The sequence below is a fragment of the Engystomops pustulosus genome, chromosome 9, assembly GCF_040894005.1.
Source record: "Engystomops pustulosus chromosome 9, aEngPut4.maternal, whole genome shotgun sequence".
Lineage (NCBI taxonomy): Eukaryota > Metazoa > Chordata > Amphibia > Anura > Leptodactylidae > Engystomops > Engystomops pustulosus.
The window spans coordinates 55005090-55031193 of record NC_092419.1 but is presented as its reverse complement, the minus strand read 5'-3'; the positions used below and the strand labels follow the sequence as shown (position 1 = coordinate 55031193).

At 38.8% G+C, this 26104-nt stretch overlaps 1 protein-coding gene across 5 annotated transcripts in view; it reads left to right on the top strand.

Moving 5' to 3' along the window:
* Window positions 1–25033, top strand: part of NEXMIF (neurite extension and migration factor) — a 311906-nt gene extending 286873 nt beyond the window's left edge. For all 5 annotated transcript variants that reach the window (XM_072125212.1, XM_072125214.1, XM_072125211.1 and 2 more), the window contains 2 exons: window positions 11109–11233; window positions 12391–25033. In XM_072125212.1, coding sequence (XP_071981313.1) covers window positions 11109–11233; window positions 12391–16622 — 4357 coding nt within the window. In that variant the 3' untranslated portion in view covers window positions 16623–25033. The remainder of the gene's footprint in view (window positions 1–11108; window positions 11234–12390) is intronic.
* The last annotated feature ends 1071 nt before the right edge of the window (window positions 25034–26104 follow it).

The window sequence follows — 26104 nt, the reverse complement described above, 5'->3', positions numbered from 1 at the left end:
AAGCCTCTGCACCATTTTTTGTCTGGCTTTGCATGTTCTTTTCAGTGCAAACTGCTTGTACTTTATTTACAAAGTGTCTGCACTGTACTGCTCATAGTACAGACTGCACTGTTTTTGATAAATGTGGGCCAATTTGTTAACATTGGGGCACATTCACTAAGAACAAGGCAAACTGCACTAAATACAGTTTGCATGTGTATAGTGCAGGGGGTGCTACATTCAGGGTTTCTGGCACTCTCTGCACTGCCCTGACAGTGCACCAACTTTTATTTGGTGCTCCTTTAACATAGGGTGTGTGAGAGAATTATGTCGGACTTAATCTGGCGTACGCTCCGACTGAGCACCGAAATTCCCCCTAATTTGTGACCCATGATGCCTAGTGGAGCTGCACCACAGAAGGGCTGCGTGCAACACAAATATCACGCACGGCCTTTAGTAAATGTTAAATAAATTTAAATAAAATGTAAATTAAATAGTAACATAATGTACATGCAATGTGTGAACGCAGCTTAAACGCCTGTGCAAACAAACATTTATTTTGAACTTGTGCAAGCCATTGTTTCAGCTGTAGTTTCCATGGCCCTGTGCATGAGCTGAATGTCCCGGCCGCGAAATCAGGTTCTATTCCTGCCCCAGTTAACCACCCAGGCAATCTATTCTCCTGTCATGTGTGGTGGAGCAGACCAATGCATCAAATGCATACATTTGTGTGCTGGAGTCCCGGCTGCAATGATTTTACAAATACACATACACAAGTCGCAACGTGTGTTCTGGATAGTGCACGGGGCCGTTGATTTACAGATGGATGCAAAGGGATGCCTTCTCTTTACAACATTTGAACGAACCCCCAAAGACCTGTATAGAACCAGCCTTAAGACTCATTCAGACAGCTGTTATGGGGTCGTGATCTGATCGCATCTGTGTCACCACAACATCACATCACCTATAGAGGGAAGAGCATTTACCCCTCCCGTGCCTGGGATCCGATACAGGCATCCACCTGACCATCTGAATGTACCCTTAGAGAGGAGTTTGGGCTTAGATGCAGCTGACTTTTTTTTGGAGGTAAGTTGTCAGTTTTCCTAAAATTATTCATACTACTCGCTATTAAAAGAGAATAATAAATTCATGACTTTTGCAAAAGTGACTACTTCAGAAAGGGGTTGCTTAAATTTTAAAAATGAAATGACCAATCCAAAATCAGATTGCATCTATGGCCTCCAATCACGGTGCGGTAAGCACACAGTATCCCAGCTAACCGTGAGCTTTGGACTTAAGATTGATATACGCTTTAGAGTAGGTTGTGCTTAGTGATGTATCTGTGTACCATTCATTTGCATATGTGGAATTTGTTAATCACCTGAGTATTTAGAGTTGGCCCCCCACAAATCAAATGTCTTTTCCATGTTGTATTGATGGGGTTTCCTATAGAGAAGTAAAATTCTATTGTAATCCAGTCTGTGATATAAATGGGGTGATTAAACAGACATATTGGGGGAATTTATTAATGCACTTGCACCAGAATTCTGGTGGATTTGGGCCAAAAAACCTGTCTAAAATCTCTTGCGCCACATTTATCAAGGTTTTTAGACTTTTTTGGCACTTTCCTTACTAAGGGGGCGTATTTGCATAATAGGTGTGGCCTCACTGAATGTGGGTGTGGTCTCTGTTGCACAATTTAGACTAAATAAAACTTGGTTTAAAGTAGGAACCAACAGTCTTATACTGCTCCAGAATTTATCATCACATTGATAAATCTGGCACAGCAAAAGACTAGTGTTTTCTCGTTAAAAACTGGCAGAACCTGAGACACCGTGGCCCACATTTATCAAAAACAGTGCAAACTGTACTCGGTACAGTATGCCTGTGAAATGTGCAAAATTTGCCATGGCGCTAGCTGCACTACAATTACTTTGATACATAGGACCGTAGGACCATTTCTGTCCATTATAAGGCCTTATACACACAAACCTATGGAAATCACAGTGCATTTCTCTAGAACAGTGGTGGCGAACCTATGGCACGGGTGCCAGAGGTGGCACTCTGAGCCCTTTCTGTGGGCACTCAGGCCATCACCGGAGAGGACTCCCGGTATCTTCCTGCTGTCCCAGACAGCCCAGGACTTGCTGTGCACAGAGCAATTTTAAAGTGACAGATCTACGTGTGACTATTGGAGGAGTGGGAAGGTGTAGACAGATCTGGATTATCATTGTAGCTCCTGCTTTGGCTCTGACAATTCTTTCTGGTTATGGAACCATAAGGGAAGCTACAAAGATCATCCAAATTTCTTCTATTTTCTGCTTCTCTGGTTTCCTCAGGGTGCTGAAATGAATGAAAGCTGGGACAGAGACTGGTGTATAAAACACAAATTCAATTTCTGTGCTGGCATTTTGCAATAAATAAGTGGGTCTTAGTTGTAGTTTGGTCACTCGGTCTCTAAAAGGTTTACCATCACTGCTCTAGAACATACTGCCAGCAGACTGTAATGCCCTGGTGAGCTGAAAACTACCAGTAAAGATAACACAAAACAAACTAGACATACTTACCAGAGCTCCTCTTCATCCAGATCCCAGTAGTGGTCTTCTTTAATGTCGACATGCCGGGATCGCCTGGAAAAAGAGTTAGAAAAAGCAAGCTGGAACACAGGGACACGATGTTTGGTATTAACGCCTCCCTCTATTATGCTGGGAGAGGGAGGTGACGTCACATGCCCGAAGCGTCGGACATCGCATCCCTGCGTCTGTTTTTTCTAACTCTTTTTTTTCAAGGTGATCCCGTGTCATTATTTAAAAAGACTACCGCCAGGATCTGGATGAAGAGGACCTTGGGTTATCCTTACTGGTAGTTTTCCTTTAAAGGCCAGCCTTAAGTTTTAGGGAACACAAGTCTTCTATATGTATTGTCACTAGAATATCTCTTCATTCTTTGTATACAGAGTAGTGTTCTACATTTTGAGTTGCACAATGTTTGGGATGCAAAATGCTTTCTTTGCTATGACAAGTTTGATGAATGGCGCACTATGAATTAAGATTTGTATTTAACCTTGTCATTTCTAGAGGCCAGCCATGCTGTCATAATATTATTCTATGTTATTGTGTCTGACAGCTACAAATAGGATCAAGTGGCATTATCTGACATTGTTCCTTATTTTTGCCAGTCTAATCTTGCTGTAAAGTGTAGTTGTAGTGTGCAGATAAATCTAGTGATGGCATTAGAATGCTCTTGAATGTCACAGTAACAGTTTTGTATTGCTGTACCCTTACTGCTTTGAGGAAAGTCAGAGTCATAAAGATTCTGCAGCATCCCTACAGGATCCTCATTATAAATCAAAGCACTTATACATTAATGATAGTTCCTTGTTTAATGCAGGGATTCTTGGAGGTGGGAGAAGGCCCATAAACAACACAGATTTTGATCACATGGAAGCACAATGGTTTGCACACATATGGAACATACAAGCAGACATTATGAAGACTCCAACCCAACCCAATCCACCAGAGTAATTAAGAAACCTTGGGTTTCTTTGTTCATCTCCACACACTTACCTACAGAATAGCAGTAAGCAAGCAAATATAGGAGGTTAAATTCTTACATTTTTCTTGGACTTTATTAAAATAGAGAGATTACATGTGTTAAGGTTTTTGGAGAATAAAAATTCACCTAAAATCCTAAAAAATAATGATATTTTTGGTGGAATGTTGTTCAGGCAAAATTATTTACATTTACAGTTTTCTAAAATAGTAACTGGTTTACTCCACATTCAAACAAACATTACGTTTTTCAAGCTTTTCATCATGAAATCCAAGCTATAAATTCCTCCTGAGTGGAAAACCTCAATGGATTGTAAAATGACCTGTGGTAGCTGCCTCCGTATGTTGTGGCCCAGGAGGATCGATTTCTTTCTGGAAATGTAATAATCCAACACACAAGAAAACTGGAGAATAGGATACTACGATACAAGAGTACTTTGGGATTCATCAATAACTTGACTCAGTGGGGGGAATTCATTAATGGCCCACATTTATTAAAACCTGAAAGGGGCTACATTTATCATACAGTGTTCGACTGAATTGTGTCAAATGCTCTGTGTTAAAAGAAAACCAAAAAAAAGTTGGTGTACTCTATTGGAGCAGTGTAGGGGGCACCAGATTCATGAAGGACGTGCGCCACAATTCATGAATCTGGTGCACGCTGTACACTACACAGGCAAACTGCACTGTTTTTGATAAATGTGGGCAAACGTGTCTCAGGCTCTGACAGTACAGGGGCTTGTAACCACTAGTCTTGTCCTGCACTAGACTCATCGTTGTGATTATGAATCTGTCGCAGTATAAGACTGTTCAGTTCTATTTTTAGACCTGCTTTAAGCAGGTCTAACCTGTGTACCACTTTTTGCGCACCCTACTTAATTATTTGGACTAATTTCCATATTACCACACCCACTTTCACCAAAACAAGGCTACGCCCCTTTGTTATACAAGTCAGAAATTTGCCAAAAAATGGTCTAAATGCCTTCATAAATGTGTTGGAAGGGAAGTCATTTTCTACTGTTTTTTGGGGCGCAAATCCATTATTTTCGGGCGCCGAAGCAGTAATGAATCCCCCCCCCTGTCTGTTTGTTAGATTCAGCAAAAGCTCCTGAGCTGAGATCTTGGTGACTTCAATTTGAGTTGGTTTATTCTTGTGCATAATACTGTATGTAGAAGAGTCTATGGCGGACATAGACTTCTAAGTACAAAGTGTGTCCTTTGACATACAACTGTGATCCCTATGGACTAAGAAGCTGAGTTTACTGAGAATTTGATGTTGCTACATTTCCTATTCACATTTAGTTCAACTAATTCTGCATACTTGCCTTAATACATTAGATTTTCCTTCCTTCATTTTGACTTATGTGTGCTCCTACCCAGACATTTGTCCTTGGAGCCTCGCAGGAGGTACTATTACAACTAGAGTAGAATTTTGGAGCAGTTGATGCACCTCTTTTTTGTGCACCTATAACCCCTTACCGACATGTGACGTAATAGTCACGGGCTGAGACCTCTCTAAAGCTGCATATTGCAGCAAAGGCTTACCGATAAGGATCGTCGCTCCCCGTGACGTCTTCCGAAAACCTGAGGCTGTCTTGTTTTAACCTTTTCATTACAATGTGCGATTGTAATAAATAAGGAGGAAAATCCCCATATACTGCCATACTGTAGTACGGCAGTATATGATAGGATCTATCAGACAGGGAGTCTGTAGTAAAAATTAAAAAAAATTATATTAAAAAAAACTAAAAATTCTAATCACCCCCCTTTCCCTAGAACTGATTTAAATCTAAATACACAGTAAAAATCCTAAACACATTAGGTTTTGCCACGTCTGAAAATGCTCAATCATAACATAATTACTTTCCTCTTAAACTGTAAAAAGCAAAAATAGGTGGGAAAATCGAAAACGTTGAATTTTAAGCGGGCTAATTTCCAGAAATTCAGGGCTGCGCTACAGGATATAGACTGGGATCAAATACTGTCATGTGATGATACTAATGTTAAATGGGAGAAATTCAAATCTTTCCTGGGTCATTATACTTCTAAATTTATTCCAATAGGTAACAAGTATAGACTAACCCTAACCCTAGATTACACCCTGCGTGGCTTACAGCTACAGTTAAAAGGGCAATTAATGATAAAAAGAGGGCATTCAAAAAATATAAATCTGACGGGTCACCTGAGACCTTCAATACTTACAAAAAACTTACCAAAATCTGCAAAAAAGAAATCAAATCAGCCAAAATACAAAATGAAAGACTGGTGGCTAAAAATTTTTTTAAGTATATCACTGCAAAAAAAATGGGTCAGAATAGGTTGGACCCCTTTATTCTGAGAATGGGGCATCTGTGACTGGAGACCAAGAGAAGGCGGAGATACTTAATGAGTTTTTTAGCTCCGATTATACGATGGAAGAAAGAACTTCTGATTAGGCAGGTGCCAGTGCGGGTCATGAATCCTATAATATAGACTGGCTGAATGTAGACATTATCCAATCTAAGCACAATAAAATCAATGTGTACAAGGCTCCTGGACCAGATGGGTTACACCCCAGAGTTCTTAAGGACGCAGCCATTTTGTAGCTTAAGGCTCAGCCCGATTTTTTTGGATTCTGACTTGCTTCGCTTTATATGGTTATAACTTTTGAACACTGTTACTTATCAAAACGATTCTGAGATTGTTTTTTCCCCACATGTTGTACTTCATTTTAGTGGTAAATTTTGGCAGATAAGTTTTGCGTTTATTTACAGAAAAAAAGAAAATATGATAAATTTTTTGAAAAATTTGCCATTTTCGAAATTCTAAATCATTGCGTTTTTCAGGCAGATAGATTTACCACCTAAATAAGTTGCTCAATAACATTTCCCATTTGTCTACTTTACATTTTCATAATTTCTGAAATGTCTGGATAATTTATTTTGATGTCACGCGGCTTACAAATAGAATATCGCTTTTCCGGATTTTCAGAATTGACTATTTTGGGGATAAATACAGTTTTGAATGAAATTTTACATATTTAGCATCAAAACCCCCTATATAATCAACCCATTTTCAAATCTGCACCCCTCAAGCTATCAGAAACAGCTTTTACGAAGATTGTTAACCCCTTGAGATCTTCATAGTAATTGAATAAAAATGGAGGTGAAATTTAGAATGGGCATATTGTTCCCTTATACGTTCATTTAGCACTAAAATTTACACATTTCCAAAATATAAAAAGAGAAAACCCACCATACAATTTGTTCTGCAATTTCTCCTGAGTACAAAGACCCCCCACATGTGGCTGTGACTTGTTTTATGGGCGCACAGCGAGGTGCAGAAGGGAAGGAGGGTGCTGCAGCTGCCAGGATTTTAGTTTCCTCATTGGCCCCTTTTGAAGGCTATAAAATTTTCGCTTTTTCGTTATTGGGGCCATGTGACGGCATTTTTTTTTTGCGGGATGAGATGCTTTTTCCATTGTTACCATTTTGGGGTTGGTATCACCTATTGTTGAAAATTTAGGAATTTTTTTGAGGGCAGGAGTAGAAAAGCATCAATTCTGTACTGGATTTTTTACTTTTTTTTTTTTTGGTGTTCACCGTATAGACTAATAATCATGTTATCTTTATTCTATGGGTTGATACGATTACGGGGATACCAGACATGAATATTTTTTCTTACATTTTACTAAATTTGTCAAACAAAACCCTAATGTGGGGAAAAATCTATCATTTATGTATTGCCGTCTTCCAAGTGGCATAACATTGTTACTTTTTTGGCTACGGAGCTGGTTGATGGCTTGTTTTTTGCGGGACATGTTGTACTTTGCACCAGTATCATGTCTGCGTACATATGGTTTTTTGATCGCATTTTATAGCATTTTTTGTGGGATTGAAAAGGTAAAAATCATAATTTTTGGAGGGTTTATAACATTTTTTTTTACGGCGTTTATCGTGGGGGTTCAATAATGATTTACTTTTATTCTACGGATTGTTACGGACGCAGTGATACTATATATGTGGGGTTTGTGTTCTGATTTAGACTTTTTTTTGAGTTATATGTCTCTTTATATGTTTTGGGGGTTTGGGGCATTTTTAGTGATTTATGACTTTATTTTTTTATTGAATAACTTTTTTTTTTACTTTTTCACTTTTATACCATGGGATATGAACAAGCAATCATCTGATTGCTTGTTCATGATAATATTCTGCAATACTGATGTATTGCAGAGTATTATCAGTGTCAGCCTATACACTTGCATAGGCTGGCACTGTGCCAGTAAGATGACGTCACAGACGCCATCTTACCGGCAATTCTTGCAAGTAACTCTGGGGTCTAGATCGGACCCCAGAGTTGCTATAGCAACGATCGGCGCCCCCCGAAAACGGTTCGGGGGGGCCGATCGTGGGGGAAAGACCCCCCAGATGCATGTTAGATGTCGCGGTCGCGCTGACCGCGGCATTTAACGGGTTAAGCACCCGCGATCGGAGACAACTCCGATCGCGGGTGTTACACTGGGGTGCCGGCTATTAGTTACAGTCGGCACCCCGTGTTTCCCGATGCCGGTTTGGCTCTGATCCAGAGCCGAGCCGGCATAAGCGCCGTGGCGGATATATCCGCCACTGAGCGCTAAGTCACTGCGCTGGGGAAGGGTGAAGGGGTTAAAGAACTCGGTTCTGTTATTGCTGTTCTGCTGTCTAAAATCTTCAGGGATTTCGTAATGTTTGGAGTGGTGCCAAGTGACTGGCATGAGGCAAATGTGTAAATATATAAAAAATATAAAGAGTAGAAGACAAAATGGGGCTTAACGGGTACACTAGTGACCAACTAGTCAGACAGAAGACTGATGCAATGTAGTTAGAACAACGGATATTTCTTTATTTGCAGATAAAACATACAATTGGTAACGCATTTCGGGTAAAGTACCCTTCGTCAGACCAAATCAGGAGATGTGGCGAGCGCGAGCACAGTTGATGAGATACACGCTGTTGTCTTTTTCTCGATTTATATATAAAAAAACCTCTAGGACTTCGCCAGGCAATTACAGGCCTGTAAGCTCAACTTCCGTTGTGGGGAAAATAGTTGAAGGATTAGTAAAAGACTACATACCGGAGTATGTGACATCAAATAGTATAATAAGTGACAGACAGCATGGGTTTACTAAGAATAGAAGTTGTCAAACTAACCTGATCTGCTTCTATGAAGAGGTGAGCAGGTGCCTGGATGGAGGAGCAGCTGTGGATATTGTGTTCTTGGATTTTGCAAAGGCATTTGACACTGTCCCTCATAGACGCCTGATGGGTAAAATTAGGGCTATTGGTTTGGCAGGAATCATTTGCAATTGGATTAGGAACTGGCTGAAGGATCGTATCCAGAGAGTTGTGGTCAATGATTCCTACTCGGAATGGTCACCAGTTATGAGTGGTGTACCTCAGGGTTCTGTGCATGGCCCACTACTATTTAATATATTTATTAATGATATAGAGGTAGGAATTAATAGCACTGTGTCTATTTTTGCAGAAGACACCAAGCTGTGTAGTGTAATACAGTCTGTGGAGGATGGACTGCAGGGTGACTTGGACAAACTGAGTGTTTGGTTGTCCACTTGGCAAATGAGGTTCAATGTGGATAAATGTAAGGACCTGGGGGCCAATAATCCAAAGGCAAAATTTGTAGTTGGGGGAGTAAATCTGGGAGAGTCCCTTGTGGAGAAGGACCTGGGGATACTAGTAGATCATAAATTGAATAACAGAATGCAGTGTCAATCAGCTGCCTCTAAAGCCAGTAGGATCTTGTCATTTATCAAAGGTGGTATGGACTCTGGGGATAGGCATGCAATATTACCACTGTACAAGGCATTGGTTCGGGCTCACCTGGAATATGCTGTCCAGTTCTGGGCTCCGGTCCATAAAAAGGATGCCCTGGAGCTGGAAAGGGTTCAAGTAGAGCCACAAAAATGATAGTGGTATGGAGAGTCTCAGTTATGAGGAAAGATAAGAACTGTCAATCTGTGGAATAGCCTGCCTCAGGTGCTGGTCACAGCAGGGACAGCAGAGAGCTTCAATAAGGGTCTAGATGCCTTTTTACACCTAAATAACATTGATTGTTATGCTATATAGGATTGTTTCCCCTTAGTCCCTTCCTCATCCAATCCCTTCCCTTCCTTGGTTGAAATTGATGGACATGTGTCTTTTTTCAACCGTATAAACTATAATACTATGATACTATCAAAGTATAATAATGTTTTTTCACTGCATTTAACACTGTAATGGAAAATAGTAGCAAATAGTAGCATTGAAAACGTCATCAAAAGTCACAAAAAATGACACAACCCACAGCTCCTCCATACACCTAAATATGAAAAAGTTATTAGAGCCAGAAGATCTTAAAAAAAAACAAACATTTTTGTACAGGTTTTAATTTTTGTAAATGGATGAAAACATTATAAAACCTATACAAATTTGGTATCTCCATAATCGTACCGACACAAAGAATAAAGTAGACATGTCATTTGGGGCGTACAGTGAAATCCGTAAAATCCAAAAAATCTGCGCAAATGCATTTTTTCACCATTATTTCACTGCATTTTGGATTTTTTTCCTGCTTCCCAGTACACAGCATGGAATATTCAATACCACCATTTTGAAATGCAATTTGTTACGCAGAAAACAACCAATCACACAGCTCTGTACATGGAAAAGATTTTTGAAGGTGGCAAGTGAAAAATTAAAATGCAAAAACGATAAAAAGGCTGCGGCCGGAAGGGGTTAACATAGAGCATGCAACACAATTGGTTGGACAATGCATGATAAATGTTGCGACTGTGCATCGAAACCCCCTTTTAGTGCAGAATTATGTGTTGCGTCTGCTATAGTGGAACAACGACACAAATGCATATGGAAAGCAGTTTGCACTGAAAAGAACATGCAAAATCAGACAATAAACTGGAGCAGGGGCTTTAATAAATGTGGGCCACTGACAGAAGTAGACTGTAGAAAGAAAGTCTAATTAACATATTATTTATCAAAACGAATGACAATGGGAACTAAAAGATAAATTCCAATTGCATTGTCTTAAATAAAACAATCATTGGGTAAAATAGTGCAGAACTCTTTTCCATTACCATATCAGACAGCTCTGATAACAAACACAGTTGGAGGGAATTCAAGCAAGAATTCTGGCATCAAAAAGTTGCAAAGCAAGGGTTTTGACATTTTATATTTCCCACAGCTCATATCACTTTTGAGAATTGGGTGAGAAAGTGGGTGTGGTTATCCTGACAAGCTGATGTATGCCAGATTTGTAAAAAAAATAGTGGAGTGCTCTAGAACTTTGGGGAAAAGTGCAAGAAAGTACTCAACATTCCTTAAGATTTAATATTGATGTTTAATTTCATTAAAGTTAATTAAAAATGTGCACCTAATGTATCCAACATTTGTAAATGTTTAATAAATTTGGAGCATAAAACTGATGTTTGTATTCAGACTGTGTTAGAACCAAGTCTTAAAAAGTTTAAAATTGTGATGGATATCCTGTAAAATTATGCAAACATTGCTTTAGTTTACCCTTACCTAAAACTGTACTTTTCATTTATAGGTTGGACACAAGTGGAGAGATATGGAGTGAGCACCAGAACGATAAATTGATGGACGGGCAGGAAGAAAGCGAGTCTGCCCCACAAGCAGCCACCACACTTCTGATAAGTGTGATAAGAGGAAATGGTAAGATTATGTGTATATATCATTTTTAAGGGGATTTTTAAACCATTGATGACAAACTGCATTTATGGTTGAACCATACAAAGGATTCTGGATTCTTATTTTTTAGCCATTAAACAATGTTTGGGATTTTCTGGGCTAAAAAATATTGATCACCTATCCATAGAATCAATAGATCAATTTGGATAAGTTCAAATGTAACAGCCGTAATGGCTGCTACAGGGCCCAACATGTAATGGGGTCCTTACTGTATGCAGCTCTTATTCCACAGTCCTCTTCAAACAGTATAAACATTAGAGTGAACAAAAAGACCACAGTGTAGGTACCCGATAACACATTACAACACCCATACATAATTATTAATAGTCAACATCAATATGGGTATTTCTCATAATCAAAGCAGGGGATGTACTGTGTATGGGCACCCACAAGCCACACACTTGAATGATGCTCTTCAGTCTGCGATGGTGGAGCTCAACCCTAATTTTGCTGTGGAGCCTAGCCTTTCTTTGTTATACCCAGCTACAAAAGATCATCCATTCTCAGCAGCTGATAAACATAGAATGATACCATTTTCTGTGAAGTGGCTGGACCAAGTTACTGCAACTAATTGGTCTCATTGAATGAATAAAAGCTGATTTAATTTTGACAACCTATTCCACAAGTTTGCAGATATTTGAAGCCCTGAAATCCTCTTTAATTAAAATGAACTAAATCATACATGTTATATCAAAATGTGTGTAAGGGCACTTGTGCAGACCCCATTTTATTTGGTGAAAATAAACCAGCTATGAGGTTAATACGTTTATAATTAAGTTCCTTTTCTGCTAATAACAAAAGGTAAGTGGGACGGGTTTTAAGGAACATACCCACACATAAATACTGTCATTATGTGTGTTTGTATACATATGTCAGATAATTATTGATCAAGTCTATATTGAAATATAATTAGTTTACATACCTAGGGGTCCGTTCTCTGCAGTGTCGAGGCTATTAACAATCGTTAGCAGTCATTCACTTCAATGGTTGTTAACGATCGTTAATAGCTTTTGCATTTTAGTGACTGTATCCTGCTGTGTATTGATGTTTATATACATTTATACATTGAACAGCTTGATGAATAAAACTGCTAAAACATTGCATCTTTCCCCCCACTGCAGAGCCACATGATCCGGTGGATGATTTGAAGTCCTTTGATGCTGCAGATGCTCCTGTCACATTTCCAGCCTTAAATCAGAAAGAAATCCATGCCTGTCATAGAGCATTGCCGCCCATCATTTCCAAAGAGCCTTGCTTGCTGGGTCCTCCTTCGCCACTACGTTTGTCAGAGGCAGCAGAACATGTTAGCAGCGACCCATCGGCTCAGGCAATATCCTTGACAACCTGCGTCACCAAAGGCCTCAGTTCTTGGTCTTTGCCCAGCGACAGTGAGAAAACGCCTTTCACTATTATGGAGCCTGGGACTATGTCATCCCTGACCGGAGACTGCTTGATGCAGCAAAGTCGGACTTGCTTGGGATGTTTTATAGAAACAAAGGATGGAGTAGACCCTGAACCTGGTGTGAGTTTAAAAATGGGAGATATAAGTAGAGACTATGACACCTGTCCAGTTTCTGACATGGGGATTCACTGCATGAGTACAACCGACAGTCTAAAATATGGTGATCAACTGCTCTCCGACCAGCTCTTAAGCTTCCCTGTCCATAAATCACAAGAATCTGATAAAAGGGATCATGACAAATCTGACAGTGATTCAGAGGACCCCACTCAAAAGAACTATTATGATGGTTTACTACTGGACAAGTGCAATGGAGATGAAGCGCTGCTTGCTAACCCTAACCAGGAATGGGGCTACTTTGAGTCATTTATTAGTGAGAGTAAAATTGAATTACTTGACTTGTGTTCTAAAAATGAGCTGTCTGTTAATCTGTTCTCAGAAGAAGATGTGGACAATTACATGTTTGATGATGACGATTCTACGCTTGGCAGTGATGTATGCTCCTTAAAAATCAGGTATGAATCATTTCAGGACAATGTGAGAGAGAAGACAAATGCCCTACAAGAAGATGCTCAATTTAATTTTTTCCCAAGTGTCTTCACTAACTGCCCCAAGAGAGAAAGTAAAGGGTCAAAAAAGAGGCTAGCTGACCCTTCCCAATTCAAACTGGAAGAAGGTGGGATATGGGAGGATGAGGAGGAAGAAGATGAGGATGAAGAAGAAAGCGATGGTGTAAAATCTGGTCTCAATAAGAGTTGTGGAAATATGGAAGTGGTTCAATATATAAGCACCAAAAGAAGTCATTTTCTAGATTCTGTTAACTCAGCTGAGGACTCTGGTGAGTACAGTGATGACAGCTCATGCAGTGAATCTTCATATGATGTGCTTGGAGACATCAAGGACTGTACAAGATACTTATCCCGAGAACACTCTCATTCCCTTATCCAACCAAATTATGGTCTGAGGGTTAAAAGGAAAGTCAGGTACAGCGATGACTACTTGTATGATATGGATTCACTGGAAAATGAAAAAGTGGTAGAAAAAAAGGAAGGAGCACCAGAGGGACCCAAAGAAGAAGATGATGATGACTGGTGTCCTAAAAAACGTCGGAAAGTTTGCAGGAAGGAGCCACCTATAATCATAAAGTACATCATCATCAATAGGTTCAAAGGAGAGAAGCACATGTTGATCAAGCTTGGAAAACTTGATGCAAATGAGACAACGGTCAATTTAAATGAAGGTCAGCTGGGGAAATACCAAAAGCTTGCTCCGCTTAAAGAGTACTGGGAAGAAAAACGAAGGACCGCTTCGGCTCTGAATGCACAGAGAGCTCTTAATGGAAGTGATAATCCCATTCCACCAAGAAAGAGAAAAGGACAGCTAGCAAACCGGCATCGGTTACAGAGGATACAAACTATCGAACAACCAGTGAGCAGGGAGATGCTCTCCTCCTTTGACCACAGACAGGGATGCAGTAGCAAAGATGAGGCTAGCCTTAACGAATTGCATTCTATAACCCTGGAAACCCCAAGCTGTGTCAATGGATTACACTTAAGTGACATAGCAGAGGTTGCCCCTGTTAAATGTAGATCTATAGAAAGGGAATTAAAATGTGCTGACCGGAAGGTCATAAGAAGAATAAAATTTAAAAGCGAAGCCAGACTAAAATGCAAACAGCTCAAGCTAAAGCAGGTGAGTGAAGTCACTACCACAGACCCAGTTGAAAATTTCCCCACCATTGAAAACCAGGACTCTGCAGCTTTATTGAAAGAGGAAGCCCTTCATAATGCATCAGACAGTTCCCTTCCGACTCAGTGCCATACTGATAATGAAGTTAAAAATTCTCCATTTCTGCAAGCCACCTGCTCTCCCGACAAGCCATTACCATCTGCTCACATCACTACCAATGTACCAGTTATCCCTGGAGGGTATCTACAGACTTTGTTAGATGCATCAGATTCATCTAGTGGCACTGGTATCACATACTTTGCCCCTCATCCCTTGGGGCAGCACTCAGTGAACATCATGCAGACAGAAAAACAGTTCAGTTCCCTTCAACTTGCACAGAGCTGTGTGCTTTCCCCCCCTTCGGAGTCCGAGCTACAGCAGTCACCCCATCACTTAGATATGGAGCAGAGCTTCCCAGACATGTGGCATGGAAAGCCCCCTAGCAGTCAGGCTGAGTTCATATCTAACCTTAGGGAAGTGTCCATCATATCAGGAGATTTTGTCGGTTCCGCTGCTGTATCAGATACAGACATGACAGCCTCTGGATATAGTCAAGTTCAACCGAACAGCAGCAAGCAGCTGTACCACAAAACATATTTGCAGGAAGGCCAGATTCAGCAGGATGACTCTTATCAGACCTGTCATTATAACGGTGGAGATGGGCATTTTGTTTTACAGAGAGGCACACTCAGTACAGACAATGGAAGGCTTATTAGTTTTGACTCAGTGGGCTCATTGTCAGTAAGTTCTAGTAATTATAGCTCTTTAAGCATGAAATCTTGTGAAAAGGATGGAGAAGATGAAATAAGTGATGATTTCTTAGCTCATTGCAGTCCCAAACTTGTCATTCAACAGAGCATTGATGAAATCACCCCACTGAAGGAGTCTACTGACCTCCTGGACATCTCCAACTTCACCCCTGATAAATTCCGCCACTCATCCCTGTCAGAGATGTCGCCGCCAGATACTCCCAACCTTTCTCCTCAAATTACAGCTACAGATACAAAGTCAGTAGGGAACATAAAGGCCTTTCCAAATGGTCCCCAGGTAGTGCTTAATGGACCAGAAAATCCTAAGTGGAACTGTACAGTTCTTCCTCCCCAGGAGCAGACCAATGGTGGCTTTTCACTAAATAACCATCAATTTCAGTTCCATATGTTTAATGATGAGGATTCTGTTAGTGTTCTGGAGAAAGGTCCATGTTTGCCAGCATTCGATGAGTCTGCTGTTCCTGTCCATGCTAATGGAAAAGCCTCAAAGTCAAAAAAGAAACTGTCTACTAGCAAAAACACAGGTGCCAACCAAAGTTCTTCTCCAAAAAGTAGCAAGAAGAAAACCCCTAAAGCCTGCAAGGGGGCAGATAAAACACAAACAAAGACTCCTCGACAAACAGCCACTAAAACACCCAAGAAAGGAAAAAATGCCAACAGTGAAAAAACCCAAAGTACAGGCAATCGATCAGGTCTTTTGAACAATGCAAGCCCCACAAAGCAGGCTGTAAGCGACTGCATACAATTTTATGAGCCTGGCTCCTCCAAAACAGGGAAGCATATAGCTGGGGTCAACGAATGGACGCTTGACAAAGGTAACAAGGCTTCTTGGCCGGAACCGAGGGTGGGGAATGGAAACAATCTCCTTGACGATGATCAGAGAGAATTTGAGGAACCTTCTAACATTCTTTCTAATATCGCGTCTGGAATGGCTGATGTTCAGAGGTTCATGATGGCATCAATTGAGCCTTTTTACAACCCTGTGGGACCCAGTGACATCCCTGATATACTCTTGTCTCCAGAGTCAAATAGCCTAAAATTGAAAACATTGAAAATCTTGGCTGGGACACCACAAGACTTCAAGAAAAAGGTAAATGGCAGTGGGGTTGGTGGCTCCAAGAAGTCAACCAACAAGGGCTCAGGTAAGAACAATTCTAAGTTTGGAGTCTTTGATCCAAGCTGTACATTAGGTTATGGAGCCAACCTTCATGCAGCCTTCTTTGATAAGAACTTTGGAAACCTCAGTATTTTAACCAATAATGTACCAACTCACAAAAAGTTGTATCGTCATAAATCGACATCAAAGTCTCTGCGAGATGAAAATTGTAAAGGGAAAAGAATAGACCAAGCACACAAGGACCCCATGGTCACAGCTGCATTTGAAAAACTGAGGTAATGTTGCACCAAAAGCTCTAAAGCGCATCTTTTTCTTTTCTTCGCATTTGCTAAGCCTGCTGGTCCTTGTTTATTTCTCCTTTAAAACCAATCTTAAAAACCTAAAGCTGCATGATAGTCATTGCCTTGCAAATAAAGAAGAGGCTGCGCATGACAAATGCTAACAAGCTACCTAAAATCACTGGTTTTACACTGACTGAAGGCTAACAAGAACTTCTATTTTCTGCTTTTTGGCTTCTTATTTACATTTTGTGCTTCTTTGTTTCTAACAGAAAGATTTACTTTTCTTTTTTTTTTCTTTTTCCAAAAACCTTGTAAAAAATATAAACAAAGGTACAAAAAGGAAAATTATGCATTGCAACACCACAATGTGGAGTCTATAGGATTAGAAACGCCTATGTTGGTTAGGTTCATGTGGTCCCATGATGTGTTCTTCAGCTCCCCCTGCTGCACATTCACAAGATCTGCATTGGAGATTCAAAACGCATTAAACGCTTTCTTGTCCACCTACTGTATCAAGCTGACACCAAGCATTTTCCTCTGCAGGAATTCGAGAATGCATTCAAAGCAGAAGCAGAAAAAAAAAACATTTTGAATTAAAAAGTATATATAGACTTTCCTTTTTTTCTAGAAAAAAAATACATCGATGTTTATGTTTTTGTTTCTTTGGAAAAAAAAAAAATATGCCTTGTGGTTTGTTGATCTGTTAAGTGCTGAAATCCAGGGTTTACATTGTGATGACTTGTATGAAGGGCAGCTTAATCTGGTATTCTCTGTGAAAGACTGTTTTAAAGTCATACTGTTGTACAGTAGTTAATGCACTATTACAACCCACAAAAGAAATTGTGCCAAACTCTGATCTGTGACTGTACATATTTTTATTAAATATATATATAATATATATATATATATATATATACATATAGACACAAATATATATTACTGCATTTCATTAGTGGGTATTCTCAGTCTGGATCTGAGCCTTTTGCTTTACTGCAAACATTCCAAAATTTACATATATATATATATATATATATATGACATCATCTGACAATGAAAGCACCTGAGAAACCTAAAGTGACCATTATGCGGGATATACTGAATATAGTGCCATATTATCTTACCTCATATCATAGTCTGATTGCTAGGTACATGGTATTTTGACAAATAGAATATCACTTTGATATCCTCTATGAACCCACAGAAGACCAAAGGTGACAGAGAATCTTAATCCCTTGTCTTCATCTCATTCTTAAACATTTCAGCACTCAAGTGCGGAGCAATATGCTGCAGGGCCCCATTATATGAACAAATGGGGACATAGCTAAGTTTTAGGTACTGCACAGACTTTGATTCCTAATGCCAGTATTTTCTATAAAGTAATGCTTCCTAAAAGCAACTACTGTAAATCCCATAACCTTTCCTTTCTGTAGACTAGAGCAGGTAGAAAGGTTTCCTGCACTTAGACTGGTTTGTCCTTCTAGACTGAGCCAATGACATATAGAAGAAGAACGTCCTTTACACTTTCCCCCCTGAGAAGAGAAATCCACAGCCTTTCTTATTGAACAATCATAGAGCGAGACTATAAGCAGAAAAAAGAATTCTATGTTTATAAGAATTTATTGTAACACTTTTACTTTTGCTTATTGTGACTTTATTATCCACGTTTTTATGTCATTGCATGTTTGACCACGTCATTATATGAAGCGATTTTACTCAGATACATAGAAAAATGATTATGGTTAAGCAGCTGCATTTCTTGTAAAACAATTGGGGATCAATGAATCCAAGTCTATGGTTTACACCATATATGTCCGTTATACATATCACTATTAAAATAACGCATAGTATAGCAGAAAAGCCATGAAAACCTGGAAGTAACGTTCATCCTGTACACGATAAGACAGATAATCAGATGTTTCTGCTGTCAAGGAGCTTTTCTATATGTCTACAGATTTGCTGTTGTGGTATGAGGCAGATATTTCCATAAATTACATGGTATACAGTGGCCCTTGTCTTCAACAAAACCATACAAATCAATAGCAATGAATAATACAACCATGACAGGAATATTATTATGCAAATTCAATAGTTACTCCTAAGGGAGGGCCCTCACAAGTTTTTTTTAATAAAAGAAGTTTCTATTATAAAAATGAGAGCATATTTTATCCACCTTTTTGATATGAGGGTCGTCAGCAGTTGACATTATGGGCTGCCTAGAAAGGTAGATTTTTTCTTTTGTGTGCTCTGTCATTGTTATTTGTGCATACTGCAAGTCCATATCTCCCTTGACACTTATGTCTCCATACTTCAGCCACTACATAAGAAGAATTAATGTGGATTGATTTTTTGGTCCTTATGATGCTGAACCACCATTAGTTGAGACAAGAACTGCTCTCATAGGGACATCAGCATTGTAGAACCTCAGGTGCTGATCGCTCTATGTAAAAGGTTTATTTCCACTTTTTCATTATAGTAGTGTTATATCATTCTTGTGGGGGTTTTCCTTTATGGTAACCATGTCTGAATGCATATCAATGGATTTTGCTATAGAGCAGTATGCTGCCTTATCGGTCCAGCATTTTTGATGAAGCCTCTTGTACAAATGAGAACATTGCCCAAAATTAAGCTAAAAACATCTAATCACGACCATACTATGTCTTCTTTATATAGGTTTCAAAACTCCACCCTACATAGCTATATTACAATATTATAAATTTCTCATAGGACACAGGCAATCTAACAAAAAACCCTTGTTTTATCTTGATTTTGTGTGGGACCATCATAGACTTACTATTGGGGCTCATGCACACAATCATACTATAGTTCCACACAACCTACACAGTTGTACAGAGCAGAACTTTAGGTTTACATGGGGTTCTACTATACATTTGTGTATACCCCTGTTTTGTGAGGCCGCAGGTATCTAAAGCCTCCATTTAGGCCTAAGACTGATAAGATGGACAGATCTCCAAAAGCCTATTTTTGAGCCATGTGAAAGATGCTGCTGTGGTATGGATTATTTATGCCAATGACATGAAATCCTATAGTATTTGGTCATATCTTTTATGCCTATTCCTAATTTTTGGGATGTTCTAAGGTGCCAAAGTGGGTAAACTGTAAAAGCAATGGAGCATTGGAATACCTTACCTCCTAGGGAAACACACCCATTTGCTTCTTTATGGAGATGTATGTATGATATTATCTTTCAATGCAATACACATACCAGGGCATTTGTGCAATGTTGAAAAGATGTCCTATGTAGATTTACTGTGCACATCAATGGTTTACACAGATATTATTTGTATTCCTGGCTCTTAATACAAGATTTTTATGTTCCCTTTAAATATGCATAACTATTATATGAAATATACATTGAGGATGTTGTTTGCACCAGCAAAAGCTTATATAATGTACATATGTACAGTGCCAATATTAAAGGGATTCTCCATGATTATGAGATATACAAAGTTTGAACAACTCCAAATAGGGGGGTATGATTGTGAAATATTCGTTCTGAAATTCCTGCTGATTAGCTTTATGAAGACGCTGTAGCATTTGGACCAGAGCTGAGACCTCTTCACTCCATACCAAGGACACATTGGTGTACATTGTATATGCTTGGTCCTGCAGCTCAGTCCCATTCATTGCAATAGGAATGAGGTGTAGCATGGCCAATGACCAATACCTCTGATGTCACTGGCCTGTGAAAAGGACGCTTGCAAGCGCATCTAGGCTCTTCATGGTACTGATCATGTGGTTTGGGACTCTCTTATATCTGCTATTGATGGCATAGCCTCGGTATGAATCATCTTTATCATAATCCTAAAAATTCCCATTAAGCATCTAGTGTACATCCAGCTAGAGGTAGAGTCTCTGGGTAAGACATGATGGTTTGATAAACATAATGGTATATAGTGCTATTTATATGCAGACTTCTGTCTAATACAACATGATTTTCTCATATTCTATCTGGGGACCAAACTCTACAAGTCCACGTATCACTGAGAATGCACTCTTTTTATATGACATATCTTTGGGAACCTTTATGTGCAATGACCACCTTGATAGCAGCTGATGAAATAGGAGGGGAACCTAGCAATTTTTCAACATTTTGAATTGGGCATTTTCTTTTAATCCTTTTTATATTCAGACAAAAATACCTTGATAATAGTCTGTGCAGAAAATATTCTTAGATAACACCCCTGCGTTTAGATGGTTTGACCACAATGTTTGCAGGTGTTACTTTGTTTCAAAGGCAGCACACATCCCTATTTATTTCTATGGGCTCATACAGAAATCTATTGTTTCTGTGTATGAGATGACTAGCCATCGGGCAGTCATTTTTTATTGACATCGTCATGCAAGGATCTTCACACACACACAAGCCGCTGACAATGGACCTTCAGGCCAGTTGAGAGAACACAACATTCATCTGATCAGACACGGAAGGAGCTTTGCGGAGAGGAGTACAAGGGGTTTTCTCATGTTCTCTATAGAAATGACACAGGGGACACCTACAGGCTCAAAAAAGGTACTACAATAGCATCCGGCTAATATAACCTTCCATGTTGCTTAAATCCTACCATCTCTAACCCCAATAATAAATCTCCTCCACCTTTGCTGCAGGAACATTACGGCTGAAAGCAATGATTCAGCAATCTCCGGCTATAGATAGCTTTCCTGTGTGTTTGCCTTAGGTTTCTCTAGGACATGCAAAATGGAAGAAAGAAAATTCATGTTCAATATGGCACAACATATATAATGCTATATCACAGTGATGGCGAACCTTTTAGAGCCTGAGTGCCCAAACTTCAACCAAAAGCCACTTATTTATTGCAAAGTGCCAGCGCAGCAATTTAAGCAGTAATTTATTTCTCCTTGTTCTTTGACAACTTTCAATCGTTCAGCCTCCTAAGGACACCAACCCAGTTGAAAGGTGGTGGGAAAATTCATCTATCATTGTAGGAAGATTCTGCAGGAAGATTCTGTGAGTTCTGTCTGGTGAACTTCCTTCTGGGGTGATGGCCTGGGTGCCCACAGAAAGGGCTCAGATTGCCGCCACTGGCACCAGTGCCATAGGTTCGCCACCACTGCTATATCACATATAAGACAATAGTACACTTACTATGAAATACAATTATACATTGTGGCGTTCTTTTCTATTTAATACATGTAAACTTATTTATTTATCAGTTTTTCAAGTCCTATAAAGAATCCTACGGGAAGAACACTGGAAACTTCACTGACCCAAAAAAGGGAAACTTAAAAAGACAAAAATTCAAAAAGTTGTTTGTATTTAAGTTTTAGATCTCACCATATATTTTCATGTAACATGATACAACAAGAAACGCACAAAAAATGCAGTGTTTGAAGCCAGTCTTAGGTTCAATGCTGGCAGTTTAGGTATAGATTCTTGTTATGCTTTATTACTATTTTTTTATTTTGGGTTCTCACAGGTCCATTCATGTTCCAGTAAGGTATGGAAAAACAGATTTTCACTACTTCCCATCTTCTCAAACTCATGTAAAGAAATACTAATACAACGGCTACATATGCACATTGTGCTCTGATACTAATGCCTCAGTTTACTTACACTGTTGTCAGTCCTCATGCACACAGGCATTATAAAGGGCTACTCAAGCTGCAGGTGTCCTAATAGAGAATACAAGCTAATCCAAGGTCCTCTAATGTACTGGTTTGATACTAGGGAATACAGAATGCTACATCACATCTCATATGCAGAAATGCCTCTACAATATCTTTGTGGCACACAGAATGCATATTCCTCTACATGCACAGCTCCATAACGTGTATGAAACTTTGGGCTTTGCAGTAAAATTGTGTAACTAAATAGTTTTTACACAATGAAGGAACAATAGATGCATACAACATAGATTACAAAGGGTTATAAGGCAGCATTCACACAAACGTGATTTCTCCAGTCCTGTATTTCCATGCTGCATGAATCCGCACAAATCCCTATATATGTGATGATTTTCATCCGTATGAGCATGTATGTCACCGTATCTGTATAAATTAGGGTGGGCTAGCAAATGATGGCCGGCTGACAGAATGCACCGCCCACTGGTTCTGGATACTCCACTGGCACCCCAATGATCAGATGCTTTACGGGACCACAGTGCTTTTGGCCTCTTTGGTACTGACCGATTAAACAAAATCCAGGAACCCTCCTACTAAATTTGGGATTTTTTCAATCCATATATATTCAAGGCCTATCCTAAGGATAAGTCCACTTAAAAATCACTTTAAAGGGGTATTCCAATTTCAGCAAGTAAATGTTATTGTTTGAATAATGAAAAGTTATACAATTTTCCAATATACTTTCTGTATCAATTTCTCATGGTTTTGTAGGTCTCTGCTTCCTGGCTTTCTATAGAAAGCTTCATTGTTTACTTCTAGTGGACAGAAATCTGACCATGGTCACACAGGTGCATGGCTCGTTATAACCCACAGCTCTGATTACTCTCTGATGTATAACGAGCCGTGCACCTGTGTGACCAGATTTCTGTCCACTAGAAGTAAACCGAGAAGCTTTCTATAGAAAGACAGCAAGCAGAGATCTACAAAACCATGAGAAATTGATACAGAAACTATATTGGAAAATTGTATAATTTTGAATTTGAACATTAATTTTCCGAAATGGGAATATCCCTTTAATGAATAATTTTGAATACATTGAAAATGTGCTACTCCTGTAAATTAACTAGTTTCATTTTGGTCATGGGCATAGTTAAAGCATATCTATTTTTTCAATAGTTTTTGTAGTAATCCATAGTCCAGCAGTCCACTGTTCCTTCTTGACTTTATGTGATTTGTAATCTACATTTTCCAGCAGCTTTACCCTCTGCACCATTGAGTTTGTAGGGAATATGTAAGTCGCTGCTCCCCCCTTCCTCTCCCGTAGAGCTACTATGTAATCTGATGCACTTCAGTGATTGTCCGACTTTCTAGCAAGATGAAATTCAACAGAGAATTCAGAATGAAAAGCAGATTAGAAGGGAAGAAGGTAGGATAAGAGCCAAAGTAAGTGAATACAGAAGCACTTTCTCTGTGTTAAAATATATTGTAACATTTACTTCACTTGTGCAACTAATTTTTGCAGTTATTAAAGTTGGTAAACTTTGGAAACTTTTTGTGTGTACATTGAAGTGCAACAGACATCATTTCTAATTTCTTCCTATCTGCTGGTGGCAATGGAGGAAATATTGGTATCCTCTAGTAACCATATCACATTTTTTTAAATTACATAATGTGTAAGGAATATAATTTACATCTCATCAACACTTTACACCCCAGTTATGGTGTCAATGGACATATATATTTCTCTTAAATGTATTTTTATGTTGGAAACTTCTATTATTCATAGACGTATTGTCACCCCAATACGTATAATAATTCTTCAACCAGCAATGTGACTTATCACTCGTAATGCAAACATAACCCCCCAAATCAGTAATAGACACAAGTACCATAACAACCTCTACACCTTTTTCGGTATTCCATTGACCTTCTATAGTCTGCTCCTTTTGACTAAATTGAATGTATTCCCTCTCTTTTTTGGTTTCTTATCATTGCATGCACCTTTAAGAGTAGTTACCGTTATAGTTTAAGCTGTGCAGTGCTGGAGAGGTTTGTATTACATAATTTCTCACAACCTCCCAGCAAAATTGTAAAAATGTTAAAAATTACGAAAAAAAAGAATAATAAAAAGGGGTTTCAAGGTGCTAATGATGACTTTCAGTTTGCAGTACTCTCCTTCAGTATTACATACACTAATGCAGGCCCCATTATATGAATGTAACAACAGATGTTTTGTTTTTAAGATGAACTTCTGCAATGTTAATGTTTTTGGTTTTTGCCTTTCTTTTAGAATAAGCTTTATAAATATCTGTAGAATCAATCGAAGTATAATTCTCACTCGAAGACGCCTACAAAAAATACTTGTATATTTTTAAGTGTGCCAATTTGTAATATATTTTGTAAGTGTATATTTTTCTTAGAGAAGTGCTGTGAAGTGTCTGTATGTGTGGGTATTCCTTTTAAGACACCCTGGGGTGTCAACAAAAGGATGTATATTTAAAGGTTCCTGGTTTTAAAAACCAAAATACAAAGAAAAAAAGTAAATTTTGTTGGAAATTTTGTAATAAAACAAATATTGTGAAAGAGTGTAGTGATTTCGTGTAAAGATTCATTGAGAATTTTGTGAGCTCTTTGCTGTTTTATAGATTCCCTTGTAAATTTTTCTTGTAAGATTTGAGGTTTTGTTGTTCTTGTTGCAAAGTTTTTTCAATATTTGTGATTGATCCTGTATGGTGAAAATGTCACATTGTTAACATGCTGAGTTTTGGTATATTGTTTATGGAATAAATAAAAACAAACTGTTCTTAATTTGAAATTCTCGTTCATTTCTATTTCTATTTTATATGCTTTTACATCTATTACCTGACATGCAGGCTTATGCAGTAACACTTATAGAAATCTATCACTGAAAAGCACTCGACCAAACTGAGATTACATTTTGTAAGTCCTAAATTCCCTAATCAAGGCAGGCCTAAGTAATCAAGATTCCTATTGGTTTTGCCAGGGGTAAAAACAATTTTAAAAATATGGTAAATAATCTGAAGTCCCTCTGGGGCCCCCTGAGTTACATACAAGATTGGTTCTGTAGGTTTGTTCTTAAGTTGAATTTGTATGTAAGTCGGGACTGTATATTTTATAATTGTAAACACAGCCAGAATTTTTTCGGTCTCTGTGACCATTGGATTTTAAAAATGTTAGATTGTCTTAAAAATCAGCATTAATAATAAAGCTTCATTGCAGGCACCTTTGATACCTGTTATAGCTGTTTATTGCAGTCTAGGGCTAACGTACAGTAAATTACCAACATCCAGATGTCCGTTTGTAACTAGGGGTCGTCTGAAAGTCGGGTGTTCCTAAGTAAAGGACTGCCTTAACTGTTCTTAAGTAAAGCACATGCAGGTTTTAGCAAAATTCACACTAGCATTGAGGCGTTTGTTGTCCTCCTCAGTTATAGTAGTGAAACAATTAAAAAAAGGGAAAATAACAGACATCACTGGTTTTGGGAAAAGCCCCAATAGCTATAATGGAGTCCCACAGATGTGTCTGCCATTTTACCAGACAGGAAAGTCATGTATTTTTACATGACTGTGGTTTTTAGTGCATTTTAGACCTTTTTCAGTGGTAATTTGATGGTGAATATATTCTGCAACAGATACAAACTAAAATAAACACATGTATACATTGTTCATTTTACAATCTCCTTATTGAATATCCACTGATCATGTGATTGTCTAATTGGTTTTATTGTGATCTGTAAACTTTTTTCTTGCAGGAAATTCAGTTAGGTCGGCGAACATCCCTTTATTTGACATCTGTTAATCTAACAAATTTGCTGAAAATTTGGAAAAATCTGCACTTCATAAAATTTGAAAAATACTG